At 41.9% G+C, this 23,257-nt stretch overlaps 1 protein-coding gene across 1 annotated transcript; it reads left to right on the forward strand.

The window, feature by feature from the left end:
- Positions 1–1,489: 1,489 nt before the first annotated feature.
- rapgef5b (Rap guanine nucleotide exchange factor (GEF) 5b) lies at positions 1,490–20,411 on the forward strand. The gene is made up of 18 exons (XM_083988902.1): positions 1,490–1,990; positions 6,262–6,401; positions 7,104–7,204; positions 11,194–11,272; positions 11,505–11,649; positions 11,744–11,841; positions 14,064–14,094; positions 14,297–14,375; positions 14,648–14,797; positions 15,391–15,488; positions 15,821–15,943; positions 16,050–16,228; positions 16,462–16,552; positions 16,667–16,717; positions 16,997–17,084; positions 17,234–17,298; positions 17,401–17,455; positions 18,246–20,411. The coding sequence occupies exons 1-18, from the start codon at positions 1,811–1,813 to the stop codon at positions 18,362–18,364; spliced, it is 1,872 nt and encodes a 623-aa protein (XP_083845028.1). The 5' UTR covers positions 1,490–1,810; the 3' UTR covers positions 18,365–20,411.
- The last annotated feature ends 2,846 nt before the right edge of the window (positions 20,412–23,257 follow it).

Genomic DNA, 23,257 nt, shown 5'->3' on the forward strand with positions numbered 1-23,257 from the left:
TTGAAAGAACAGAGGAGCACGGCGTGAGTGAGTGATGGGACTCACCTCACACGAAAGAGAAACAGCGTCTAGTGATGGGGACCTTTTCTCATTCAGCAGTTTGCTGTATCAGCAGTTTGGAACAGCAGCACAATTGAATGGCTTTGCAAGGACCCAGTCGAGCATCACACTGCTGACAGAGGAGGAAAAAGATATGACGATAGCCTAATAGATAAAGTGTTCATATGAAGAATTAATGTCCTTGCTTTATTGGTCAATACAAGGAAATTGGTGCTAGTCCTTATGTAACTGACAACCTTCATTCCATTGGCAAGTGCTTTGGTGATCTTTAACAAAAAAAAAAATTGTGCTCATAGACCACCTTAACAAAACAATGCTCTGCAGCTACGCCAGTGCTAACAAACTCCACAGGGAGCTTTAAAGGCTTTACTGCTTAGCTAGGAAAAATAGGTGCATTAATAGCTGGTATTAAGGCTACAGCTGCAGTTACGTTCATAATTTATCACGTTATCAATTTCACAATTCAATTTATTCAATTCATTAATGTGCTTCTTTTATGCAGTAAACACTATGGGCATCAGACTGTTGGTCTGAAAGCATAGAGGCAGTTTGATGTAAATGACTTTGGCTTGGGAAACTGGGATGGACACTGTCACAGTTTTCTGAACCTAATGATTAAATTATTAATTTGTCAACTGAGACATGTATTTGTTTCATTACAGATGAATCAGAAGACTAAACTCTAAATCTGCAAATATTGAAGTCTGAGAATAGCAGTAACATTAGTTTTCATGAAGCTCAGAATTATTGTTTTGTCTGACCAGCAACCCCAAATCCATACTGAATGTCTAATGTGTAACAGAGAAAAGCAGGAAATTATCATAATCCAAAAACTGGAGCCAGAAAGTGTTCAGTAATTTTTCTTGATTAAATAGGCTAACTCACACAAGCGATTCTCAAAATTGTTGCTGATTTTATTTTCTTCCCTGAGACAAACCAATTTATCAACAAACTGTATCAGCTCTGCCTATATCTTATCATTCTGCTCACTGCACCAAATAACAGGCACATGGAGACCCTCCAGTCCTCCACCTAACACATTTACATATGGATCTAAACTAATTGCTCCCTCTGTCATTCTTTCTTTGTGTGAATTACTCATAACAGGCCTATGGCGTTTGTCTGCTTTTACCAAAGGAGCTGCTTTTAGGTGACATTCAGTTACTGCATTGTATTCAATTCAATGAAAACAAAAAAGCATTGCTTGCTTGTTCCCCAAATGACCTTAAAACTAGACATCTCCACCCTAACAAGTGCTTGACCTTCCAGTTTCAATTCTCCTGCCCAGTCCTGAATCTGGACTCTCCCCTGCTTTCGGGAGATTTTCAAACTTCCTTTTTGGGGCTGTCTGGCTCACCAGATGTTTCCTGAACCCACCGTGTTCATAACTCACTCCCCTCCCTGGTAGTGAAAGGCAACAGAAGGACGGAGAGGGAGGAACTCTGTCATTCACTCGCAGTAAAGCCAAACACTCAGAAAGGTGCCTAGAAAAGTGGTGAAGTTTTTTTTTCTTCGTGAGCCTCTCTACTACAGAGCTGATCAAGGCCAGGACTCATACTGGGACAGAGGACTTTTTACTTCACCTAGACAAAGAAACACACATACGTACACTAATTTTTTTGAGCTTCTCACCTACTCTCACACTTTTTGAGGGTAGTGTTATCTCGCAGCCCGGCATCCTGCTGTTTTGTCCGGTGGAGTAGTTTGTTTGTTTTTGAGTGATACAGCAACAGTGGTTGGATCGCCGACGATGTCCTGGGACTGTGGCCTGAGGTACATGTTCTCTGTGTCCCCTGGGCTGCAGCAGGGGAGCATGTGCATCCTGCATGACAAGGAGGACCTGTCCAGGCTGGAGATGGTGCAGAGACTGGCCAAGGATGGATGCTGCTTCCTGCAGAACCACAGCAAGGGCCCGGAGAGGACATGCGAGGTGAGATACAGGAGAACAACACTCGTGCAAGTCAGAGGATGACAGATGTTTTACAGTATTTTACCACTAAATTATACTGAAGTGATGACACACACAGGAGTGTAGCCTTACTGTGAAAAACTGTACTCTTTGATGCATTACCCTGAACAGCTATCTTTGGCCTTGTCGCAGTGAAACAGCAGTCAAGCTGCTTATCAGATAGTCCTCTTTATGTCATTATGAATCCCACTCAATTAGCATACTTTCTCCTTGAATATTCAGTGAGAGAACATTAGATTTTCATTTCACTCTGGGCTCTACTGTGATGTTTTATGTTGCTATTTTGTGAGGCTATTACCTTAGCATCCTCTGTTGCACCCCCTGCAGTGTCCCATTAATCAAACTGATCTGAATTTGTCTGTTTATATTGCCCTCCATACATTCTATATCGCCTCTACGTTTTCTAATGATGAATATTGTAATTCAGAATCTGTCCAGAGAGCAAAATGATCTCTTCAATCATTGCTACCAAAATATATGCCCTGAAAGAGCTATAATAATTAGATAACTCTAATAAAGATATCATCAGTGTACTATTGGATGCACTGGTTTCAAATGCATAAAAAATTACATTATAAATCTGTTTGCAGAGATTTAACATACACCAGGATACTGTAAGTATGGCAGCACTCTTATGTTTGAGGAGGGTTTTCCTTTAAGCGCTCGGCCCCAGCCATCTGTCATTTCTGACAACCTAAGTACAAGCACTGTATGTTCAGTTCAACCTGCGCACTTTTTTTAAACAACATTACATCACCTGGCAGCCAGCTGAGCAGGAGACGTCTGATTGGCTGACCTCCCGGCGGGCTCAGCGTCTCCCTTCCTGCCAGCTGTATCAGTGCACCACCCTGTTCAACAATGGCAGGAAGAGTTGACGCAAGTTGCTCGACCACCCTGCCAAGACATTGTGTGGTTTTCAGAGTGGATTCCATTGCATCAGGTCTCTGACCTTTTCTCCAAATACAAGGCCAGATCTCTTTATCTGTGTTGTTATTCAATATGATGACCTTTCGTTGTCACAAAGCCACTGCCAATCTGCATCTGATCAAAATGTTAGTGCCGCACAATACAGCAACCTGTCGTACTTTTGTTGTAAGTTTCTCGTGAATCCAAAAGACCAAACGTGAGTGCACCAACGGCACGTGTGTATATATGTGTGTAATCCTGGTGCTAATGGCCAGATATGCTGACCTTGTATTTAATTCTTGACATTATCTAGAAATATTTAGATTATGTGAGATTATCTTGCAGTGTTTCTAGATCACAGAATGGTTTAAAATAATCCAATGATGCGCATACTGTGTTACAGTACATGTGACTCATACAAATATCTAAACCCAGACATCAAAGAGCTTAGAAATCAGTTAAATCCCAACTGGTGGAAACATGGATACTTAATATACAGTAGGCTGCATATCTGTTGATGCATGGAAATCATGAATGTTATGCAATTTTCTTTTATCTAGTAAATAATGTTTTTCTAGGCCTTTTCTTCTGGTTGTTAAGAGGCAAAACTATTTATATATTATTTAGCTGTTTAATGTCTAAGTTTACAGCTTTTACTCTGGAAATGTTTTGTTCTTTTGTCCTTTTACTTTATCTCTGTTTTAAATTATTCAGGGTTGTGAAACAGTTGAGCATCTGTTGTCTTTGACACCTTCCGAGTTTCTTGCACCTTATGTAACAATATTTCATCAACCACATTTTCCTTTGCTCTGTACTTCTGCTTAGAACATGGAGCCACCATCTTCTGTCATGAAGTGTAAAAAAAAGAAAAGAAAAGCTTGTATGCAAATATTTACATAACATGCATATAATGTTGTTTACAGTATATTAGCAGAGCATAATGCATTAAGCAGGGATTTCATTGAATTATTGCTGGAGATAATGATAACGAAGCACATTTGCATCAAAGGCTTCTTTGAAAACAAGCCTGACGTATGACTCCCTGGTCTCATTCTTCTCCGTCGCTGCATTGTGTCAGATCCACGCTATTCCTTGAAAGGAATCAGGACCAAATCCACGACCTGTCAGGTCTGACGTCTTCCAGCTCCCTTTAAGTGTCCCATACCATGCGTGCCAGACCTTACAGCAGCAGCACAGGGACCTGCAGACAGGCAATGTCCTTCCAGCCAGTGGAATGCATCTGGACCCCTGGAAGAGACAGTAAACCATTTTCAGGGGACATAACTTTGTGCAGAGGCCTGATAAGTAGTGTTTACTCTTCTGACAGTGTCCATGTTCGGAGGACTTCAGCAGTGTAGTAGCTGTGGTTAGTCATGGGAGTTGAGGTCACCTCCAGGCAAGGGTGGACAAGCATCCACTCGAGAGGCCTGATTGTTTTGTTTTGTTTTTTCATATCAGGACACCAGTAACCACAAATCCCAGTGCACACTGAGCAGCGGCCTGCAGCAGCCGAGTCAGATTTAATAATTTATTGTGAAGAAAGGTTTGTTTGCTGTTTGACCTCTTAGTGGTAGACTGTGAGACTCTGTTAATTAGCTTTGCTTTCATGCGCAGTGAGAAGCAGTGGCTTCTTCGTGACTTTGGCTAAGCTGAGAGTACACAGTGGACGTCATCTCTTGATAAAGATAGAAGCACTGAATCGGTTTTTCCAAAGAACCAGGAAGCTAATCAGCGCAGCCTTCCCTTTCTGGGAATTTTTGACTTCTTTGCCTTACGTCACGCCCCTACCCCTTTCTACACGTCCTGTGAGAGGATAATACTGTTATTACACAAGACGCACCCTTCAGAACATGAAAGCAATTTTGCATGCGTACGCCTTGCAGAAATGAATTCATGGGATGTCGCTAACATACATCTAAACTTTGCTTTGAATTATGAGTCACGGCACTGAAGGAACTGCCAGCAAACATTTCCTTGAATGGTCCTTTCTGAGGTTTTTAAAGCATCTCTCCTAGATGAGAGTGCTTGTATAATGTGAGTGTTGACTATGAGGGGATCAACCTGATGGACACGGTTGTAATGTATGTCTGTGTTGGGATATTGCATGTGTGTGTTGTCTTAATGTGTTTATCCGTGTGTGTGTGTGTGTGTGTGTGTGTGTGTGTGTGTGTGTGTGTGTGTGTGTGTGTGTGTGTGTGTGTGTGTGTGTGTGTGTGTGTGTGTGTGTGTGTGTGTGTGTGTGTGTGTGTGTGTGTGTGTGTGTGTGTGTGTGTGTGTGTGTGTGTGTGTGTGTGTGTGTGTGTGTGTGTGTGTGTGTGTGTGTGTGTGTGTCTGGCACATGCCCGGCCGTCTCTTTGTGTATGTTTGTCCACAGATCACAGATAAGTGTTAATGTGCTGGGAAGTCATGCTTAACTGAGGAACCATGGATGCTTCTGTGCAAAAGGCAATTAGGGGAGAAAACTGCAACCACTTCCAGCCTGTCTGCCTGGCTAATTGCATGCAGAGAGGCTTGTGTTGCATTGACTGATGGCTGAGGAGAGGGAGGGTGAAGGGATGGAGATGATGCGGGATGCGTGCACCATACAGTGAACTCCTCATTATGACCAATATTTCTGATCCAGACCCTCCATTTTCAAGCAGCCATCATCCCTCTTTATAGTTCAGAGATGCTGCAACAAGCCACTTTGTTTACAACATAGGTTTTTTTAAAAGTGGAATTTAGAGACTTTTTATTAGGTACTCCTGTGTAACAACTCAGCTGTCAGTAGCAATCAAAGTATATATGTTTGGTTCCTTTAAAATGACAATAATTGTGATCATCTTGATTGATTTCATGGTGATTGGGTGTCACTCTGTGACTGCATGACTAAGGGAGAAAGAGGGAGTCGAGAGAAAGATTGGGAGTTGGTGGGCAACGTGATGGTGAATTTATCATCATAGAACCTCATGTTAGTCATAAGACAAGGAGCAAGCATGTGAGTTAACTCTAAACCACCAAACCATCTCTGGCATCCTGAGTTTAACCCTGTGTAGGCTTAAAAACAGACTGTCTCTAGACACCACACATAATTGAATAGGCTTTCTACAAGATTTGGTAATTAAAATATGTATGAGTCTTTTATGTTAATCCCTGAATGGGCTCCACAGATAAGGACTGAATAATGATGTATGGAAATTCTCTTTCATTTACAGTGCGGGCTTTGACAGAGTATTATGATGGAAATCAGTGGTGATTTGTGGGAGTGGGAGAATATACAGGGGAATCTCCTTGGTGATAACACATTTGCTCCCTCCCCTTCTCTCTCTCTCTCCCTCTCCCTCCAGCCCCAGAGTGACGAGGCAGTCCGTGTGTGTTTGAGGGAAAGGGGCCACGATGTGCTCGTTCTCCTGAGAGTGTCGTCAGAGCGGCCAGCCCTCTCTGCATCGGTGAGGGGAGGAGGGAGGGAGGAGGCGAGGAACAAGAGGTAAGCCTCCCCACTCCCCTCCTTCCTAGACTCCCTCTCTCACTATCTGTTTCTCTCCCTCAGCGCTCTCTCTCTTCTCATCATTCTCCCTCTCTGTCATTTTGGATCACACACTCACTCAGGCATGCTTACATCACAGCTCCCTACACATAAATGACTACATCAACTACATTGAAGTAAGCAGCGTGGGGCTGTGAGGCAGAGCCCCACTGGCTTCCTTCCCATTCAACTCATTCAGGAGCTTTTTCAGCCGTGAACATACTGGGATTCCTCAGTGTGCGTGAGAGATACACAGCACTGGACTCCGGGCTGTATCAGCTGTGGGTGGATGGATGGATGCATGGATGGGTAAAGGGGGCATGCCACAGTAACCACGGCAACGTTGCCGGTGTAAGGGCACGGGGGGACTCTGTAAAGGATGGGATCTCGGCCACAGCCCCCGAACCTGCGGCAGGAGGAAAGCAGGCTGCTCCACGCTGCCTTGGTGGAGCAGGAGGAGGACGAGGATGACGAGGAGGGCTCAGAGGAGAGCAGCAGTGACAGTACCAGCCGGGTAGAGCCGGTGACGATGCCCACCTTTGACGTCCCCTACTTTCGCTACATAGACGATGAGGGGACAGAGGGAGAAGAGGAATGGAGCAGCAGCCGCTCACTGTCCTCTATCGAGGAGGACTCATCCACTGACTCTGTCGTGTCTGACAGGTACATGGTGGTATCGGGGACCCCAGAGAAGATCCTGGAGCACTTGCTGAACGACCTGACACTGGACGATGACCAGGGAACAACACAGGGCAAAGAATCAGGTCAGTATAGATTCATCTAATATCCTGGAAATTTATCATCTCAATCATTTCACTGCATTTTTTCAATTTATGAATACGTTTTTTTATTGTTGGTTGAGAAATTAAAGTTGTAACTTTATGACCATAACATTGGCGTTGTGGCTGGGTAGCTCCACTGATGTTATTATATGCGATGTGAAAGAGAAAGAGAAGGAGACAGAGAGATCCCTCCTTTCATTTTTCATTTTACTTTCTCACCTCCCCACTCCTGTCTGTCTCAGAGGACACCCCCCTGTCCCCGTCCCCCTCCCTGCTAGGCAATATTAAAGGGCTGCTCATGTGTTATCATTCCACTAAGTTTCAGCCTGTTCATTTAAAAAAGCCTTTGATAGAGATGAATGTCGCTCATATCATTTGAAGTTAGGTTGTAGCGGGGCTACGTGACATGAAGTCTAACCTCGCAATGATGACAAATCAACACATTTCCTCTTATCCCAGCAGGTAACATGATAATGTGCCTCTGTTGCCAAGGCAGAGAAGACTCTCTTTTGCTGAATGGCTGGATGAGAGGTGATGATTGAGAGCAGTGGCAGTACAGTCAGACAAGGAGAGGAAGAATATGAGGGGGAAAAAAGAGCAACAATCTAAAGGCTGGAGGGAAGGGGAAGCAAGGACAGGGGGGAAAAGAAAAAGAGGGATTCAGATATTCCCTTGGAGATGGAGGTGGTCACAGATGATCTCTTACCCGGGTGGAGACAGGCTAACCTCATACCAGGGATCATTAGTCATTCTGATGAGGAAGTGAATGAAATTGATCTAAATGCCCTCTCAGGAGATGCCCCTGTCGTTGCAAAATGGTGCATTTTACATGCACAAGTGAGTTGTGTTATGTTGAATAATATGTTTTACTGCTATTTTTAAGTATTTACTGTAATATGTAGAGTTTGTTGAGTGGCAGGCAAGCGTCTGCACTTATTGCCCTTACAGTCAACCCATCTGTCTTTTACCTTTTAGCTAATTTCCTTTGGGCTCAGTAGTCAGTGTGTTGTTGATGAATCATTCACCATTAGCTCACCTTGCAATGAGTGTATTGAAGTTGAGTCTCCATGGGGAGCGTTGGACTAGTGCGTGATGCTGAGCGACATCCCAGGGTCAAGGAGTCAGAGACCTGAGGAGGAGAAGGGATGAACTGAGTCCTGTACAAGAATTGATGTGCACTGTGATGTTTAATAAGGCTGACTCCTGCTGGCCTTGCTTGTCTCGGTTTGAGGACTATGCTCTGGTGCCACTGCTGAGTGCACCCTTGGAGTTTCAGCTCAGTGGAAGCGTGATAGCATGAGATCGTTGATTTCATCAAAAAGAGATTTATTCCAGCATCCACCCAGCTGCCGCCTTTGGTCGGTCCCTGTAGGACGGCTCAGAAAGATTGTGCAGGGACGTGATTAATGATTGCAGCAAATTATTGATGTTGTGTTTATGACTTAACACGGAGTACAGCCCGTTAGAAAGCCAATTTCATCTCATCATGGCACCACTTGCTTCCATATTTACTCAGTACGCAACATTAAGAATGCAGAGGAGATTTCCCGTCGTTCTGCAAGAGATGGCACTTTTTCTGAGAGCACCACGGGCACGTTTGAGGAGAAGCAAACATGGAGCACTGCAGCTGGGTTGGCTGTGGAGATCTCTGATACGCTGGGCTTGATCTTCTGTGGGTTAGCATTGTGGGTAGCATTCACAAGTGTTGAGTGTTGCTGTCTTTCTTGTGCCCGATGTCTGAGTGCAGCTATTGATTCTTCTTACTCTGCACAGATTCACAGTACCTGCTGCCAGCTCTGCAAAACATGTAATGGAACAGTTGTGGTCTTAATGAGAGGATGTTCAAGCTCTTTCACAGATGCACCATGGGGGGAGATGTTGATGCTCATCTCTAGTCAAAACATTACCTTGAGTGATTCAATAGAAAATGAAAACTCTGAAAATATAGGCATGTTTGAGGATTTCTGCTGTTTTACTGAGCCAATAAGTGACACATTAACATCCTATTTTTCAAAGGCTGCATTGACCAATTTTACGAGTGCTTATTGAAATGCTAAAGGGATTGGCAGCTTGATTGACAGGATGATTGATTTCACGGCAGATTGACAAACTGGATCAATAAATCCATTCTGCATTTCCTCTGAAAATGAAACTAAATTTGTTTTGGTTTGGGTGTCTACATACGGGACTCCACTGTACAAGAAGAGCAGGATACACTTGTGATTTTTGTACAGTGAATATCATCTCGGATCCAGGCCAATTAGTGATGATAACTGAAAATCTCAAATCAACATGATGTGATGTGTAGGAGGCACAAATGAGCCAAACACACAGCAGACCTATATTTATACAGCACAACTCATGCATAAATGGGTTTGTGGAACTGTTTTCTTTCTCTGCAGGACATCACCTACTTCTTTTTGCTGTGTTACCAAGAAAAACCTATATGAGAATATGTCTTAAGGTTGTAAGATTAAATATTTATGCTGTTTTCCAACTTCAAAAAAAAAAGTTGCAGTGTTTACAGCCTGGGGAGAAGTATTGCAAGCTGCTACTCATGAGAAAGTGTTTCAGTTATAAGAGAGTTTGCAGAAAACAACACAAACACACAGCAGCGCCAGCGATCAATTCACGGTGATTGTGTGCGTGGGGGGCAGTTACTGTATGTGAGTGGCCTTTTGTGTGTGTCGCGTTCTGCCTCCGTGTTAAGGTGTGTTACTGTATTCTTTATGAGAGCTACATGTGTAACCTCTCATAAGCAGTCAGCGATGCATCCCACAGCTGCTCTGCACGGATTAACATAATGATGTCAGGGAGTCCTGTGGACCAGAACGCACACAAAGGCCCTGGGAAGCCAGTGTGAAATTAAAGGAGAGAATTTACAATTCTGGGTGTGAGGCACACTTACAGAGGGGTTGAGAGGAGGTTGGCCCTAATAGGATTTGTAAAGCTTTTCACTATTGGCTGGTCATCAAGTCAGGGAGTTACTGTCCTTTTCTGTTCTTTATTCTTGAGAAATTTAGTTTTTATGTAGAATTATGTCAAATTATGAAACATACTTGTTGTAATTTACTATAAATAATAATTTGCATTACAAACAAATATTCTGGAAGAAAGGGATCTTTTTAAAAGATGAAAAAGTTAAGGAAATCATATTCGTTGTTGTGATGATGTGGACTCTAAAGTGTATTTTATATCGTGGGGACTTGTGAAAGTGAGTTGGTGATGTAGGCTATTTGACCAGCTTTGACTTAATCCATTTACAGAGACACTTCCTCATGCGTGTAACCTTGACACACAGTATACAGTACAGTGGCCGAAAAATGCTGCATGTAAACACATTAAGGTGATGGCTAAGCAATATCAGATTGCTTTTCTGTGAGCAAGATAAATCACAATGAAAACACAGACTTCATCAGAGGTCAGCGAGAGTCAGCTGACACATTAACATTATTGGCTTATCTGCACTGATACAGCCTGCGGTGGTGAATGTGTGAGATTGAGCATATAAAGCCAGTAAAGGCTTGTTTTAACTTGAAAGTGAAATACAGTAGAAGCTGAAGAATCCTCAGGAGTCAGTATCTCAGCCTGACCATGGAGAATAAAGTGCCATCGAAATGTCTCTCACATTACGCTCGTCTCTGAAATATCTCTGCTCAGTGCTTGTTAACTGGAATTATTATAATGGAATAGGAACAGCTGAAGCCAAGTCTCTATTAGCTGTTATCACAGGTTTAGGTGCTCTAGATGTGCAGCTCAGCAAGCACCAATCATATAGTTATCAAGGTCAGTGATGCACTTGCCCTCCAGTATCCTGTATAAACCTAATGAGCCTGTATTTATATAGGATTCATATGGTTTGGACAGTGTTTTCTATATGGACCTGGTAACAGTCAAACTGTTTATGAAAATATGTACCATATTCCTTTTTCATTGTTTTTCCATTGTTAATATTGGATTTCTCGTTGCAGATACACTTCTGGATGACTTTCTGCTGACCTACCCCGTGTTCATGTCAACCAGTGATTTATGTCAGGCTCTGCTGGGACAATATCCTTGAGAACAGAAGGGGTTTATGGGAACATTATTACAAAGATTCACATATATTAACCGTCCTGTGTGGATGCTGCAGACAGAAAATAGGTGTTTTATACCAAAGCAGAACTGATTTACAGGCTCCAAGCTAACTAACTGTGCTATATGTGCACACTCTGGCTATATTCACTCTGTGTGCAAAAGATATCTTCCTCCATCTGTGCTGAAGCCTTAACTCAATCCCCACCTATTGCAACAAGCGATGCAGAGGGAAAGAGGACAGGAAGGAGGCGCTGGAGAGGAAACGAAAAGTGCTGCACCTGGTGTCGCAGTGGATGTGTCTCTGCAAAGACTTCCTGAAAGAAGACGAACACGTCAAGCTGTTCATGAAGGTAGGTGGACATGGTGTACTACGGAAATGGGTGGAGAGTGGGCGGGAGAGGAGACTTCAACTTGAGAGGAATGAAAATTGACATTTCCTTCTAGACTTTGTGTCGTTACGTGTTGGATGATCTGTATGAGCACCCAGCACTGGAGACGGACGTGAGGGAACTGCAGAGAATCTACCAGCTGCATCGCCGACAGTAAGTGTCCTAAATGCAAATGGAAAAAGTGATCAAGTCTGGTAGGGCAGAGCAGCCAGTGAGGACTATGAGTGTTGGAGGTCTGAAAAGAGCCAGAGACATTAGCTGGTCTCTGAGCACAAAGGAAGAGATTATTCTCTGCTCTGTGCCTTTATTTAGCGTCTCATCAATGAATCCATTCAGGGATTGAAGAGTAATTGCAGTGTTCTGGGGTGTTATGGACCAAAATATGAAGGTCATAGTCAGCTCTTCATCCAAAATCTTAAAGATGGAGGAAATTAAGGAATTCTCAAAGTCAATGGAAAGTGCTCTCCAACGCTTGTTTACTGCACACAAATTCAAGCCTGCTGGCTGTTCACGGTGGCAAACACGAGTATAATCACACAGTCGCATAAATACACACGTCATTATGGCTCCTGACTTGTTGAGCAATAAAATCATTATGTAATGTATCCTGATAATTTGTTCTTTATACTGATCCAATGTGCTGGGTTGGTATCAGCTGTGATATTGACCTTTAAAAGTGGAATGTGTATCCGTCATAAAGTGACCAGCTCTCATCAACATAAACATCCACATTTCCAGTATCTTTTCCATTTAGTCAGTAATGACTCAGGTTTTAGAGCCACACCATACTCTGGCTTTATGTCTCCTGATATGAAAATGATCCCAGTGAGTTTCACAGGAGGATTTTCCATTTGGGGAAAAGAAAGTGCTGGTATCAGACAAGTGCTGGGTGTTGGGCTTTAGTAGGCAAATTGACATAGGGGACCTACAGTTTGAATACACAGATAGAGATGGGAGGAAAAAACTAAGGGGCAAAAAAACCTGAAAAGAGTGTATGATAATGTTTTATCCATTGGACATGAGGGGTCACTGAACAGTTAATGATTGTGAAACTTGTGTGAATCATGTAGAATGATCCCCACAGTCACCACATCAAATATTCCTACTTAAATAAAGTCATACCGATGATAATCATGTTTGCTGCTGCTGAGTTTAAAGATAAAAAGAAAAGAAAAAAAAAAGTAAAATAACCACATTAGGTTCTGATACACCAGTGTGCCACACCTACAGAAAATATATGGCCACTGGACTGTAGAAGGCAGATGATGCAACTGTGTCTCTTTGGCATTACAGTGTCTGTCTGTCAACAACCCCCCACCACCACCAGACACATCGCCACACCCGTATCCCACTCCCCCTCCTCCCTCAACCACAGCCTCCAATCAGCTCCTCTCCCCGGGGACACCACAACCTGCCACCCATTAAAAAACCAGTGCAGATTATTCAACCTGACTTCTGCTGCCATTATCTGCCATATTCATGTTTATATCCAGGGAGGGAGCTCCACAACGCCCGCTCCTTTAAAGTATAGCGGACTTTGTGTGGGTGTAACTAACTGACACACTCTACTATTTATGAGCTTTTCACAATCAGGCTCATCCCGTGGGAGGACAAGGTTGACTGCTTTGTGGCAATCTGCTGCCGACTGAAAAGCTAAAAGGTGTCTTTTTTTGGTGTCCTTTGCTCACATCAACTTCCATCTGGCCTTTGTGTAAAAAAAAAGGAAAAAAAAGCTGGAGTCATATGTTCCTTAAAGCTTCAAAACCACACAACACTGGTTCCTCTTGTGCTCTCTCCCGTCATGCGGTATTTTTCTTTGCCACAGCTTTTCGACATCCATGGTGACTCTGGGTTTTTGAAAGGAGAATGAGTGTGAATACGATCTTGAGCTCTGTTTTGACATGACAGTGGGAGTGAGGTTTTTCATTAGTGCAGGACTGCTGCTGGCCAGTGAGAGGGGATCCCTTAGGGCAGGCTTTGTGCCAACATGCCTATTGTGATGCAGAGCCCAGTAAAAGCTGAGGGATGATAATGGACACGGGGCTATCCATCACGCCGGCAGGAACTAACTGATGAGAATAGGGTGATTAAATGAAGGGATCACATTGGAAGGCCTAAAAATCTACTAAGCACTCTAATCTTGCCTTGACACTGGGCTTCAGTAAGGGACTGAAAACAGCAGAGGAGTATATAAATACAGATATATATACATTTACTTTACCTTGATCAGTGTTGGCTGTTTCTATGTGAGACACAGTTGCAGCCCAATTAAATTAATCAGATCATGTTCTTAAAGACAAAGAATAGTTGCATTTGTGCATGCGTATTCACATGACAGTCACTTCACTGACGTATTTTCCTTCTTTTCCTTCCAGTACGTCCGATGAATATTCCCCTCAGAGAAAGGTGAGTTCAAATAACTATTTATGACACTAAGACTGAACAAACTTCGAGCTGGCTGCCCTCTTTGAAACACTGGTTTGGGTGTGAAGCCTAATTGTCCTCACATTTCCTGCCAAAGACATTGTGGCGCAGTTCAACCGAAAAGCTCGATGTTCTCAGGCAGTATGAATGTGTGTCAAAATCCACGCATTTCCCTTTGTTTCAGAGCAAAGCACTTTTCCACCAATTGAGCCTGAAAGAGAATGGGCTGCAGTCCAGAGGCACACAGAGGGAGACCAAGGAAGGTAAGTCGTAAAACATGGCGTACTTCACACATTCCTCCCATCATACGTCGTTTCCAAAGCCTCTTGTAGTGAGACGTTTAGTCTGAACATTAGAACAATGGGAATCTATCCAAGGAATGAATGAGAGGGTTTGAAAATGCAAATACCTGAGCTATGACCTATGAATTCTTTCTGCCTTATTAGGATGAGTTTTTGCTTCTTTTAAACAGCAGGTTCACCCGCTGTGAAATTTATATTATCCCCTACTGACATAATTTCTGTCTCCTTTGCAGTGCTGTGTCAAGTGTACATCACTGTGGACTCATACCTAAGTATGAGGGCCCATGCTGGCATAGTGGCCCAGGAGCTGCTGCAGGCAGTGGCAGAGAGGATGGATGTCCCCCAGGGGGAACTAGTCCTTGTGGCCGTGACTTATCCTGGAGGTATATACCATCCTAATCTAACAGTTCCAGTACATACAACGATAATGTAATGCACATTTGATGATGTTTAAGAGTGGAAATGAAGTGTGGGTTGGATATTTCATTATTTTTGTATGTTATAAACAAAAACACAGGACTACAATTTCACACCTTTGTGCTATCTAGTCCATAATAAATCAGAATAGGCAGCAAGTCTAAGGGGTTTTGTGTCTTGAGTCTTGAACTCTCCGCTCAGAAATTGAAAGGACATATTTCACAAGAAAAACTTGTTACGTAGTTCAATTTCTCACAACATTTCACACTTCTTCTTTTTTTTTACAATGTCGAGTTGTATATTGAACGCAGACATGAAACCATTAGATTGCAGTCAACAGAGGAAAATTTATTCCCAGTGACAACAGCTAAAGGGGAGAAGCATGTACAGGGCGGTAATGTAATGTCAGTCTCTGTTATCAGCGATTAAAGTGACTGGCTACCTCATAGTGGTTCCTGGCGCACAGAGTCTTATCTCTGATTACTGATAGCTGCGTACATGCTGACTAGAAGATTTTTCACGGCTTTCTGCTGTTTGTGATATGTTTTCTCCCCGGCAGGGAAGCTTCTCCTGCAGCCTCAGGACAGAGTTTTCTCGGATTGTCTACGGCCCGTTGGGAGATTTCACATATGCAGGAACGACCCCGGAGAAGTCCTGGTAGGAACATCACAGCAAGTGTCACTTCAGCTTAAAAATACTAAGGTGTCAAAGGAAAAGCTTCAGTCTGTTTACGTCTAATTATTCTCCACTGAGAGGCAACGAACAAGTCAATCCATAATTCAGTATATTCATGCCTATATGTGCATATGCAGCACAGTTGAGGTTATAGCCTACTAGAAGCTTCAAAGCCCCATTGTCATATTGTCAAATCATATGTGGGAACATCTGGGAAATATGTTTCTTTAAATAGGTATACCAGTATTTCTGGTGAATAACTGGACAAACTGACAGCTCTAATCTTTTTTTTGCCTCTTGTTTTCCTGCTTCAGTGCCCATTCACTGACAACTCAGAGCTGCAACAGAGGACGGCTCGCATGCTTAGTTTAAACACATGGGATGTGGCTGTTGCCCTCACCAACTTTGATTGGACCATCTTTGACTCAATACACGAGGTATGTCCCAGTCTTATTAAAAATGTATTTAAAATAGGCCTAAAAGGTCAATAGCACCACATGCCCCTGTGATCTGTTTCATCCCATACATGTTGTTCTTCTCCAGCAAGAGCTGGTCTACTTCACCTTCAGCCGTCACGCCAGCAGCAAACACACGGTGGCATTCGAGCTCCTGCTGCAGCGCTGCAATGAGATCCAGCTGTGGGTGATGACCGAGGTGCTGCTGTGCCCGACGCTCTGCAAAAGGGTCCAGCTCATCAAGAAGTTCATCAAGATTGCTGCCCAGTTAGTAGCTACTAGCTTCACTCACATCCCTAAGTATTTCCATTAGTGGGTTATTGATTGGAATCACATACTAGCCAAAGCTGCACCCACTGCAAGCTCTTCTGTTAGGGTGGGAGGTCAGGGTTTGTGTGGGAATGCTGCCCCCTCCAGTGGTAAATCCACAAACTGCATCTAATTCTGTGCCGTCGAACTCCGGAAGTAACAGAATTTTGTGCTCCATTGATCTTTCACAGCTGTAAGGCACAGAGGAACCTCAACTGTTTCTTTGCCATTATAATGGGCCTGAATACTGCAGCAGTGAGCCGCCTCAGCCACACATGGGAGGTGAGGATGTCTTCTCTTTCCCAGAGGAAGAATTCTTCTTTCACTTGTACCACCTTCAATTTGTGTTACATGGCTTCTGATGTTTTTTTTTTTGTTTTTTTTTAACCTCTGCAGAAAATTCCTGGGAAATTCAAAAAGCTGTTTTCGGAGCTGGAGACAGTTACAGTAAGTGTAATTTATGTCGCTCAGCGTACTCTACTTTAGCAACTGAAATGCAAAGCACTGGTATAAACCTACATCGGTGAAACAGCGAGGTGAAACAAACAGATGTTCTTCATTTCTAAACATCAGGCGAGACATCAGGTGTTTCAGATGATGATTAGTCCCCGATGCCGTCATAATTCAGATCTAACAAAGCATGCATGCATGCACAGGCACACATGCCCCCCACACTTCCTTTCCTCCTGAGGATTGCACTCATTCGTTTTGAAAATGTCTTCACAGGATCCGTCGCTGAACCACAAGGCCTATAGGGACTCCTTCAAGAAGATGAAGGCGCCGAAGATCCCTTTTCTTCCACTGCTACTGAAAGGTGCGCTCATTATTCTGTCAGTCCGATACCAAACAACCAGTGCGTCTCTGGAGGAGAGCGCTGTGACATATTTCTATCAATCTTGACAACCGAGAAACAAACTGACACCCTACTTGGTGAATACTGACAAGATGTTCATCTGTGTTTAGATATCACATTCATTCACGAAGGCAACAAGACGTTTCACGACAACCTGGTTAATTTTGAAAAGCTGGTGAGTTTCGCAAGCCTTGTCTGATCCGGTACTGAAAACACTGAGTAGCGCTGAATTGAAAATGTCATGTTTAATGTTGCCTGTGTCCATTTTTATTTCCAGCACATGATTGCAGACGCAGTGCGGCTCATCCGGCAGTGTCAGAAAGATCACATGGGTCAGTATTCACAGCTCTCAGGCCTCACTTCAATTCATTCATTATTTTCCTCAAATTCTGGTCTAATGCTTAGGGTTAGGGTTAGGTGGGTTAGGGTTAGGGTTATGTGATGGCATTTACTAACCAACTCAGTTAAATGTATCTATATGCAAGAAATCTCCAGATAGTTTAAATCGGCTTCATACTGTCTGCTGTCATGTACACAGCCTTGAAAACAATGTGAGAAAAGGATTTGGGCAATTCTTTTGAAGAACACGACTGGGATGAAAGTAGTTGTACTACAATACACATCTCTAGGGATATCATTTAAAATCCTCCATGGATACTTCTGGTACCCTAGTAGGTTTTTGAGGCTGGGTTTGAAAGAAACTCCAGACTGTTGGAGATGTACAGTAATAGGGTGGCGGGGGATTTAAGAGCCTTTTAGGTCAGACTCCACGAATATATCACAGAAACAGCAGATAGATTATAAAACCTGTCCAGACGAGCTATACATGCTCAGGTGCCCTAAATCCATCGACCATTGAAAATTGAAACTGATGCTGTGGTGGGTATGGATGTGGTGATGGTGTATGTGACAGTGGTACTGTGGGCAGGGTTTATGGGACAGTTTCTGTTTGTTCTCTTCTTTTTTTGTCAGTCTATGTGCTGCTTGTTTCTTTTCTTGACTGTTGTGTGTTTGTATTGTGGAATTATGTGTGTAATAAGACATAAAAATATAGGGAAATTCACAAAAGCATAATGTTGCTAATGTTGCTCTGTAAGTGAAATGCTTTGTTTTTCCCTCCAGGAAATGGCATCACACAGAAGAGCAGCTCTGAAGTGCGAGCTTACATTGATTACCTTCATATCATCGACAATCAGCAGACCCTGTTCGAACTGTCACACAGGCTGGAGCCTCGCGCCTAGAGAGCGGCTGCCACTGCTCTTCCCACTCTGTCGGCCTGTCGGATCGCCACGGAACAATCTACCGCTGTCTCATCTATCTCTCAGGACTCAAGTCAGAGGAACACTGCACGATCCCGGGCCGACCGCAGGAGGGAGCCGCTCGATCAGGAAAACTCTCACTGGAGACGGGAATAATCAGCAGAGGACATATCATAGGTTAGACTCTGGTCGACTTATGCTGCCAGTTTGCAGGGCAGAGCAACACCAGCAGCAGAGCTAAGTTAGTGCTGCAAGTGTCGACCAGTGTGTCTGACACTGCAGGTCCAAACTGCTGCTGCTCGTGCTGTCATTTTACTTCCCTATAGGTGGCAGGGGTTGAGAAAAGGCTGATCTTAAAACAACCCAACAGCTCCCCTCTGTGGTGAATCAGCAGTCTCATATGAAGAAGAAGTTCATTCTAAACCTCGAGAACAGAATATGTCACAAAAAGCTCCACTTACTAGCCTTTCCAGAGCTTCTGCTCATGTCACATATAGTGATGAAGATTACAAGATGCAATTTGACTCATTTTACATTATTTTCTATTTACAGTTTAGATTCAACCAAAGAGCATTTCAGTCCTATATATATATACTGTGCACACACCACTGTTTTCTCAGAGTCTGACACAATCCAGATGTTCTCTATGCCTGATGTTGGACATGCAGTCACTTGTCAATCAGTACAGTGTTTGTACACCGACCTGCTGTCTTGCTAAACTGAATCAAACCAGTGAAAACAATGGTGAATATTTAACATTTTCATGTATTATTTCCAAACAGTTTCCTATAGTTTAAAGTGCAGTGTAATAGATCAGGCTTGATGCAAGTCAGATGATTTTAGAGCAGGAAATTAGAAACAGATATACGTATCGTATGGTATACTGTATTTCTTCGGTGTGTATGTGTGACAAGCTGTGTGTCGCTGTGTGTGAGTTGTAATCACATACGTTAGTGCCAAATACCATAAAGACTGCCCCATTTAAATAACTGCTAATAGCTCATCTTTTCAAAAGCACTGGCAGAAGGATCTCCATGTAGCTGAGTTGTGGACAATCAGTGCAGTGAAACAGCAGATGCATCCTGCTACATCTGTATTGGTCTTTAAAAGTTCAAGCAAAAACACAATACAACACACGTTTTCCTTGTATGGGAGAATCAGCCATCCAGATCAGTTTGTTTTGATCTGTTCAGGTTTAGAGGTGGAGATTTAACTTTTTCTTTGTCGTGTACTCGGTGTACCAGAAATTTGCATTTGAAAGACACCATAGCAACAAAGTGTCTTTCCAAAGACAATGACACGGTGACTCAGCAGCCCACGATAACCCATCCTCTGAACAGAGAGCTGCTTTGTAGTTGAAGCGAATGTTGTTCAGCTTCGTCACAGAGCTGCACCTGAAAGAGCTCCGGCGAGATACATATTTTAGAGATAAAGTAAGTTTTGTTATGTTTTTGCATTAACTGTCAGCATGAATAAAGAGCAATAGTAAAATCAAATACTGCAGCACCTTCTGGACATAAATAAGTAGAGACAGAGGAAGATACATAGAAGCCATCTGCTCATGTTCAATGTGTAGTAACACCACTGTATGCATCTGTATAGTGTGTAGCGATAGAGGATACAGTATTTATTCTCTAAACTGAAAATGCTCACTTCCGCCGAGAGGTTAGGCCATTTTAAGTAGGCATTGTGAAGTGTTAATGTAGATGGAACTTGATATTTTATTTGTATATTTCTGGATTTAAAAGCCCACATTGAACATTGAGCTGACACGCTTTAGCAGTATTTATGTTATTTTGAATTTAATTTCTATTATCATGAATGTACAGTTGATTCTGTTTATACTGTGTATATATTATGTTAAAATTCTGAATACTGATATTTATTTATTTCAGAATTATTTATTTGTTCTATAGATATTAACTCTATAAATTCAGTTTAATTTTTGTTTTCTTTTTGTACACATGTTTTGGTTGGTCTGCATGATATGGAACAAACCCATGGATTGACCACCAGTGTCAACTGTGCATGCAATAAAATATTTTTCCTCATCATGAGCCAGTTATTGTAAATGCTGTTTCTCCACATGTAAGTTGCTGACATTCAGGATTCATTTTACCGGACTGATCCAATTCAAATGCAGTAACAATCATAACACAAAGGGATCTTTATCAAACACACGAGATCAACTATCTATCAAATTTACTTACACATAACTTAAACTGTGTTGGTTGTGATAATAATCTGTTGACAAGTTTTTGCATTGTTACTACGTTGTGGTTTTGAATATGTTTAAAGGTTCAGACATAAAACACTGTAAAATCATGATGAAAAAAAAAAATGTAGGAAACCGGGCCAGTAAAGTAATGAAGAAAACAGCTGCTAAATGTAAAGATGTGACAACTTAACGTGGTCATTATGTGCACAAACACCAGCATTTAATCGCAGATTTTAACTTTGAGCATACACATTTTATATTCTTTCAACAGTTCTATCTTTTGAAAAAATAATGACTTTTTTATAATCACATCAACATGACTATCAGACAATCAAAAAGGAAGCTTCACTGCCACCCTGTGGCTGCAAAAGGGAACTGTACACTTTAGTTCTTACTGGGGCCTTGGGTTAAATTAAATAATGGAATTAAAACCAGATTTTGCTTTATTTTTAGATACAGCTCTGGAAAAAAAATTAAAAGACCACCCTAAATATTTTTTTTAATAAACAGCATCTCTACAATATGGCAGCCTGTCCATTCCAGTGTCTGTTGAATTAGCGAACCTCATTCTACTTAATGAGGCACTGATTAGGGTGATCGCCTGAACCAAATCGTATTTAATGAGAACGAGTTTAAAAACCACTACTGTGGTTAAAAATTGGGGTTATTCCACCAATGTTGATTTCTGAACTCTTCCTAAGAAAAAAAGTGTTGTGTTGTTTAAAAAATAATATAAACTTGTTTTCTTTGCATTATTCAAGGCCTGGAAACACTGCATCTTTTTAGTTATTTTGACAAGTTGTCATTTTCTGTAAGTAAATGCTCCAAATTACAATATTTTTTATTTACAATTTAGGAGAAATGTTTTCAGTAGTTTATAGAATAAAACAAAGGTGTTAATTTTACTCAAACACATACCTACAAATAGCAATAACCAGAGAAACGTATCATTTTGAAATGATTTATTTTCCAGAACTGTATATTGTGAGACATCTTATCAAATAAGTTTGTGTGTAAGCAGGTTAGCACAAACAGATGGCTGATACTTACACAATGCATAGAGGCAGGGGAAGATTGTAGGCTGGTCTGATGAGTTAGAATTTTCCTTTAAATCTACATTTGTTTTTAAGAATGAATACACCAATAAAATTCAACACCGATTTCGTTAGTGTTAGTTTTCATTATTTTATAATATGGGTTTTAATTTCATTTTCCAGTAGGCTACATTAAAATATCACAGTTAGAGACCTGTTATGTCAATGCACAGCACTTCACTTGATGAGAATCTGTTTCTTTACACAATAAGTGAGCTACAAAAAGCTACATTTGCAGGATCCGATTCCTAATCTATCTTTTGGATAACAAAACCATTAGTACACAATGTCTTCCTTGAGTGCGATAAGGCGGAGGTGTGACCCAGATGCCCTTGCTGACTTTAACCAGGTGTCCTGCTTGGCCTTTAACGTGACTATCTGAGACATAACCCCCGCTGCGCCGGGCCGCTCTACCCTGCCATTTCCTCCCAAACACCGCCGGCACTGTATCATTTCCCTGTCACCAAATGACTGGCTAGCTTCTATGGCGTGCTAATGAGGGGAAGAGAGGGCAGATGAAGAGAAACTACAGGAAGACTAGTTCTTCATTTCCCCTGTGCAATACAATGCATAGAATCAATCCTCCATCCTCCACTTGTCTGTCTGTTGCCAATTTGGCTGCAGGGAGAAATTAAAAGCAACACAGCAGTTATTAGAGTTGGAGAAAATCTCATTCTCATCCAATTGATGACTCAGTGGCTGTAAATTGTATACATAATGTCACTTGTTTATCGTAGCAGATAATATTACACATGCCTTGTTACTTCCTGGTTGTATTAATACCATAACGTGCTATTCTACCAAAGTCTACTTGATAATCAGAGTTCAAAAAGAAATAAAAGGTTAAAAGCTTAAATAAGTTTGTTCTGAATAATAAATACAACTTATATTTGTTTATCGTTTATCTCCTCTTTTCACGATTGTACAACATTTGTACAATCATGCACCTACAGTATTCTTTGTGTTGATTAAAAATATTATTCTCAGTGTATTGTTGTGTGTTTTCCCACAGCACTCCTGAAATTTTCGAATGATATCTGCATATGCAAAATACAATTAAACTTTAATCTTATCTTGGTTTCCAATTGATCTCAACAAAGTAAAAAAAACAAATCATTTTAGATAAGAAGACCATGTTTCTTAAGACTCATTCAAAGTTAAAGGTTTTATTTGGTTCTTATTAAGTTAATCAGATGCTAACAGAGAGTGCAGACAGATAAAGGATGGGCAATCTAATGCGTTGCGTTCTCATAGAAAGCTATCAGTGTCTTTGAATAGGTTTCACCAACAGGCCCAGCTGAATGAATTACACTAGTCTGTTAGTATTCTGGCTCTGCCGTACAAAAGGTCAATGTCAAATGCACCTCATTTAAAAGTCAATAGCGACCATGCACATCATCTCCTGGGAATTCTGTCCGGGAACCCTCCAGACGGCATTGTGTATCATTCAGTTAGCAGAGGGCAGCCAGAGAGCTTTTTTAATCTTGACCTTCCAATAAAATATGCTCCCTATCCAGAATTACATGGTCTAAAATGGAGACATAAGCTCCCAACAAATCATCC

This window comes from Trachurus trachurus (genome assembly GCF_905171665.1).
Source record: "Trachurus trachurus genome assembly, chromosome: 16".
In the NCBI taxonomy this organism is placed as follows: domain Eukaryota; kingdom Metazoa; phylum Chordata; class Actinopteri; order Carangiformes; family Carangidae; genus Trachurus; species Trachurus trachurus.

Bases quoted from the DNA above. Each gene is read 5' to 3' on its own strand.
- rapgef5b (XM_083988902.1), top strand. From the start codon at position 1,811: ATGTCCTGGGACTGTGGCCTGAGGTACATGTTCTCTGTGTCCCCTGGG. The intron at 1,991-6,261 runs GTGAGATACAGG...CTCTCCCTCCAG, and splicing joins GCCCGGAGAGGACATGCGAG to CCCCAGAGTGACGAGGCAGT. The intron at 17,456-18,245 runs GTCAGTATTCAC...TTTTCCCTCCAG, and splicing joins GTGTCAGAAAGATCACATGG to GAAATGGCATCACACAGAAG.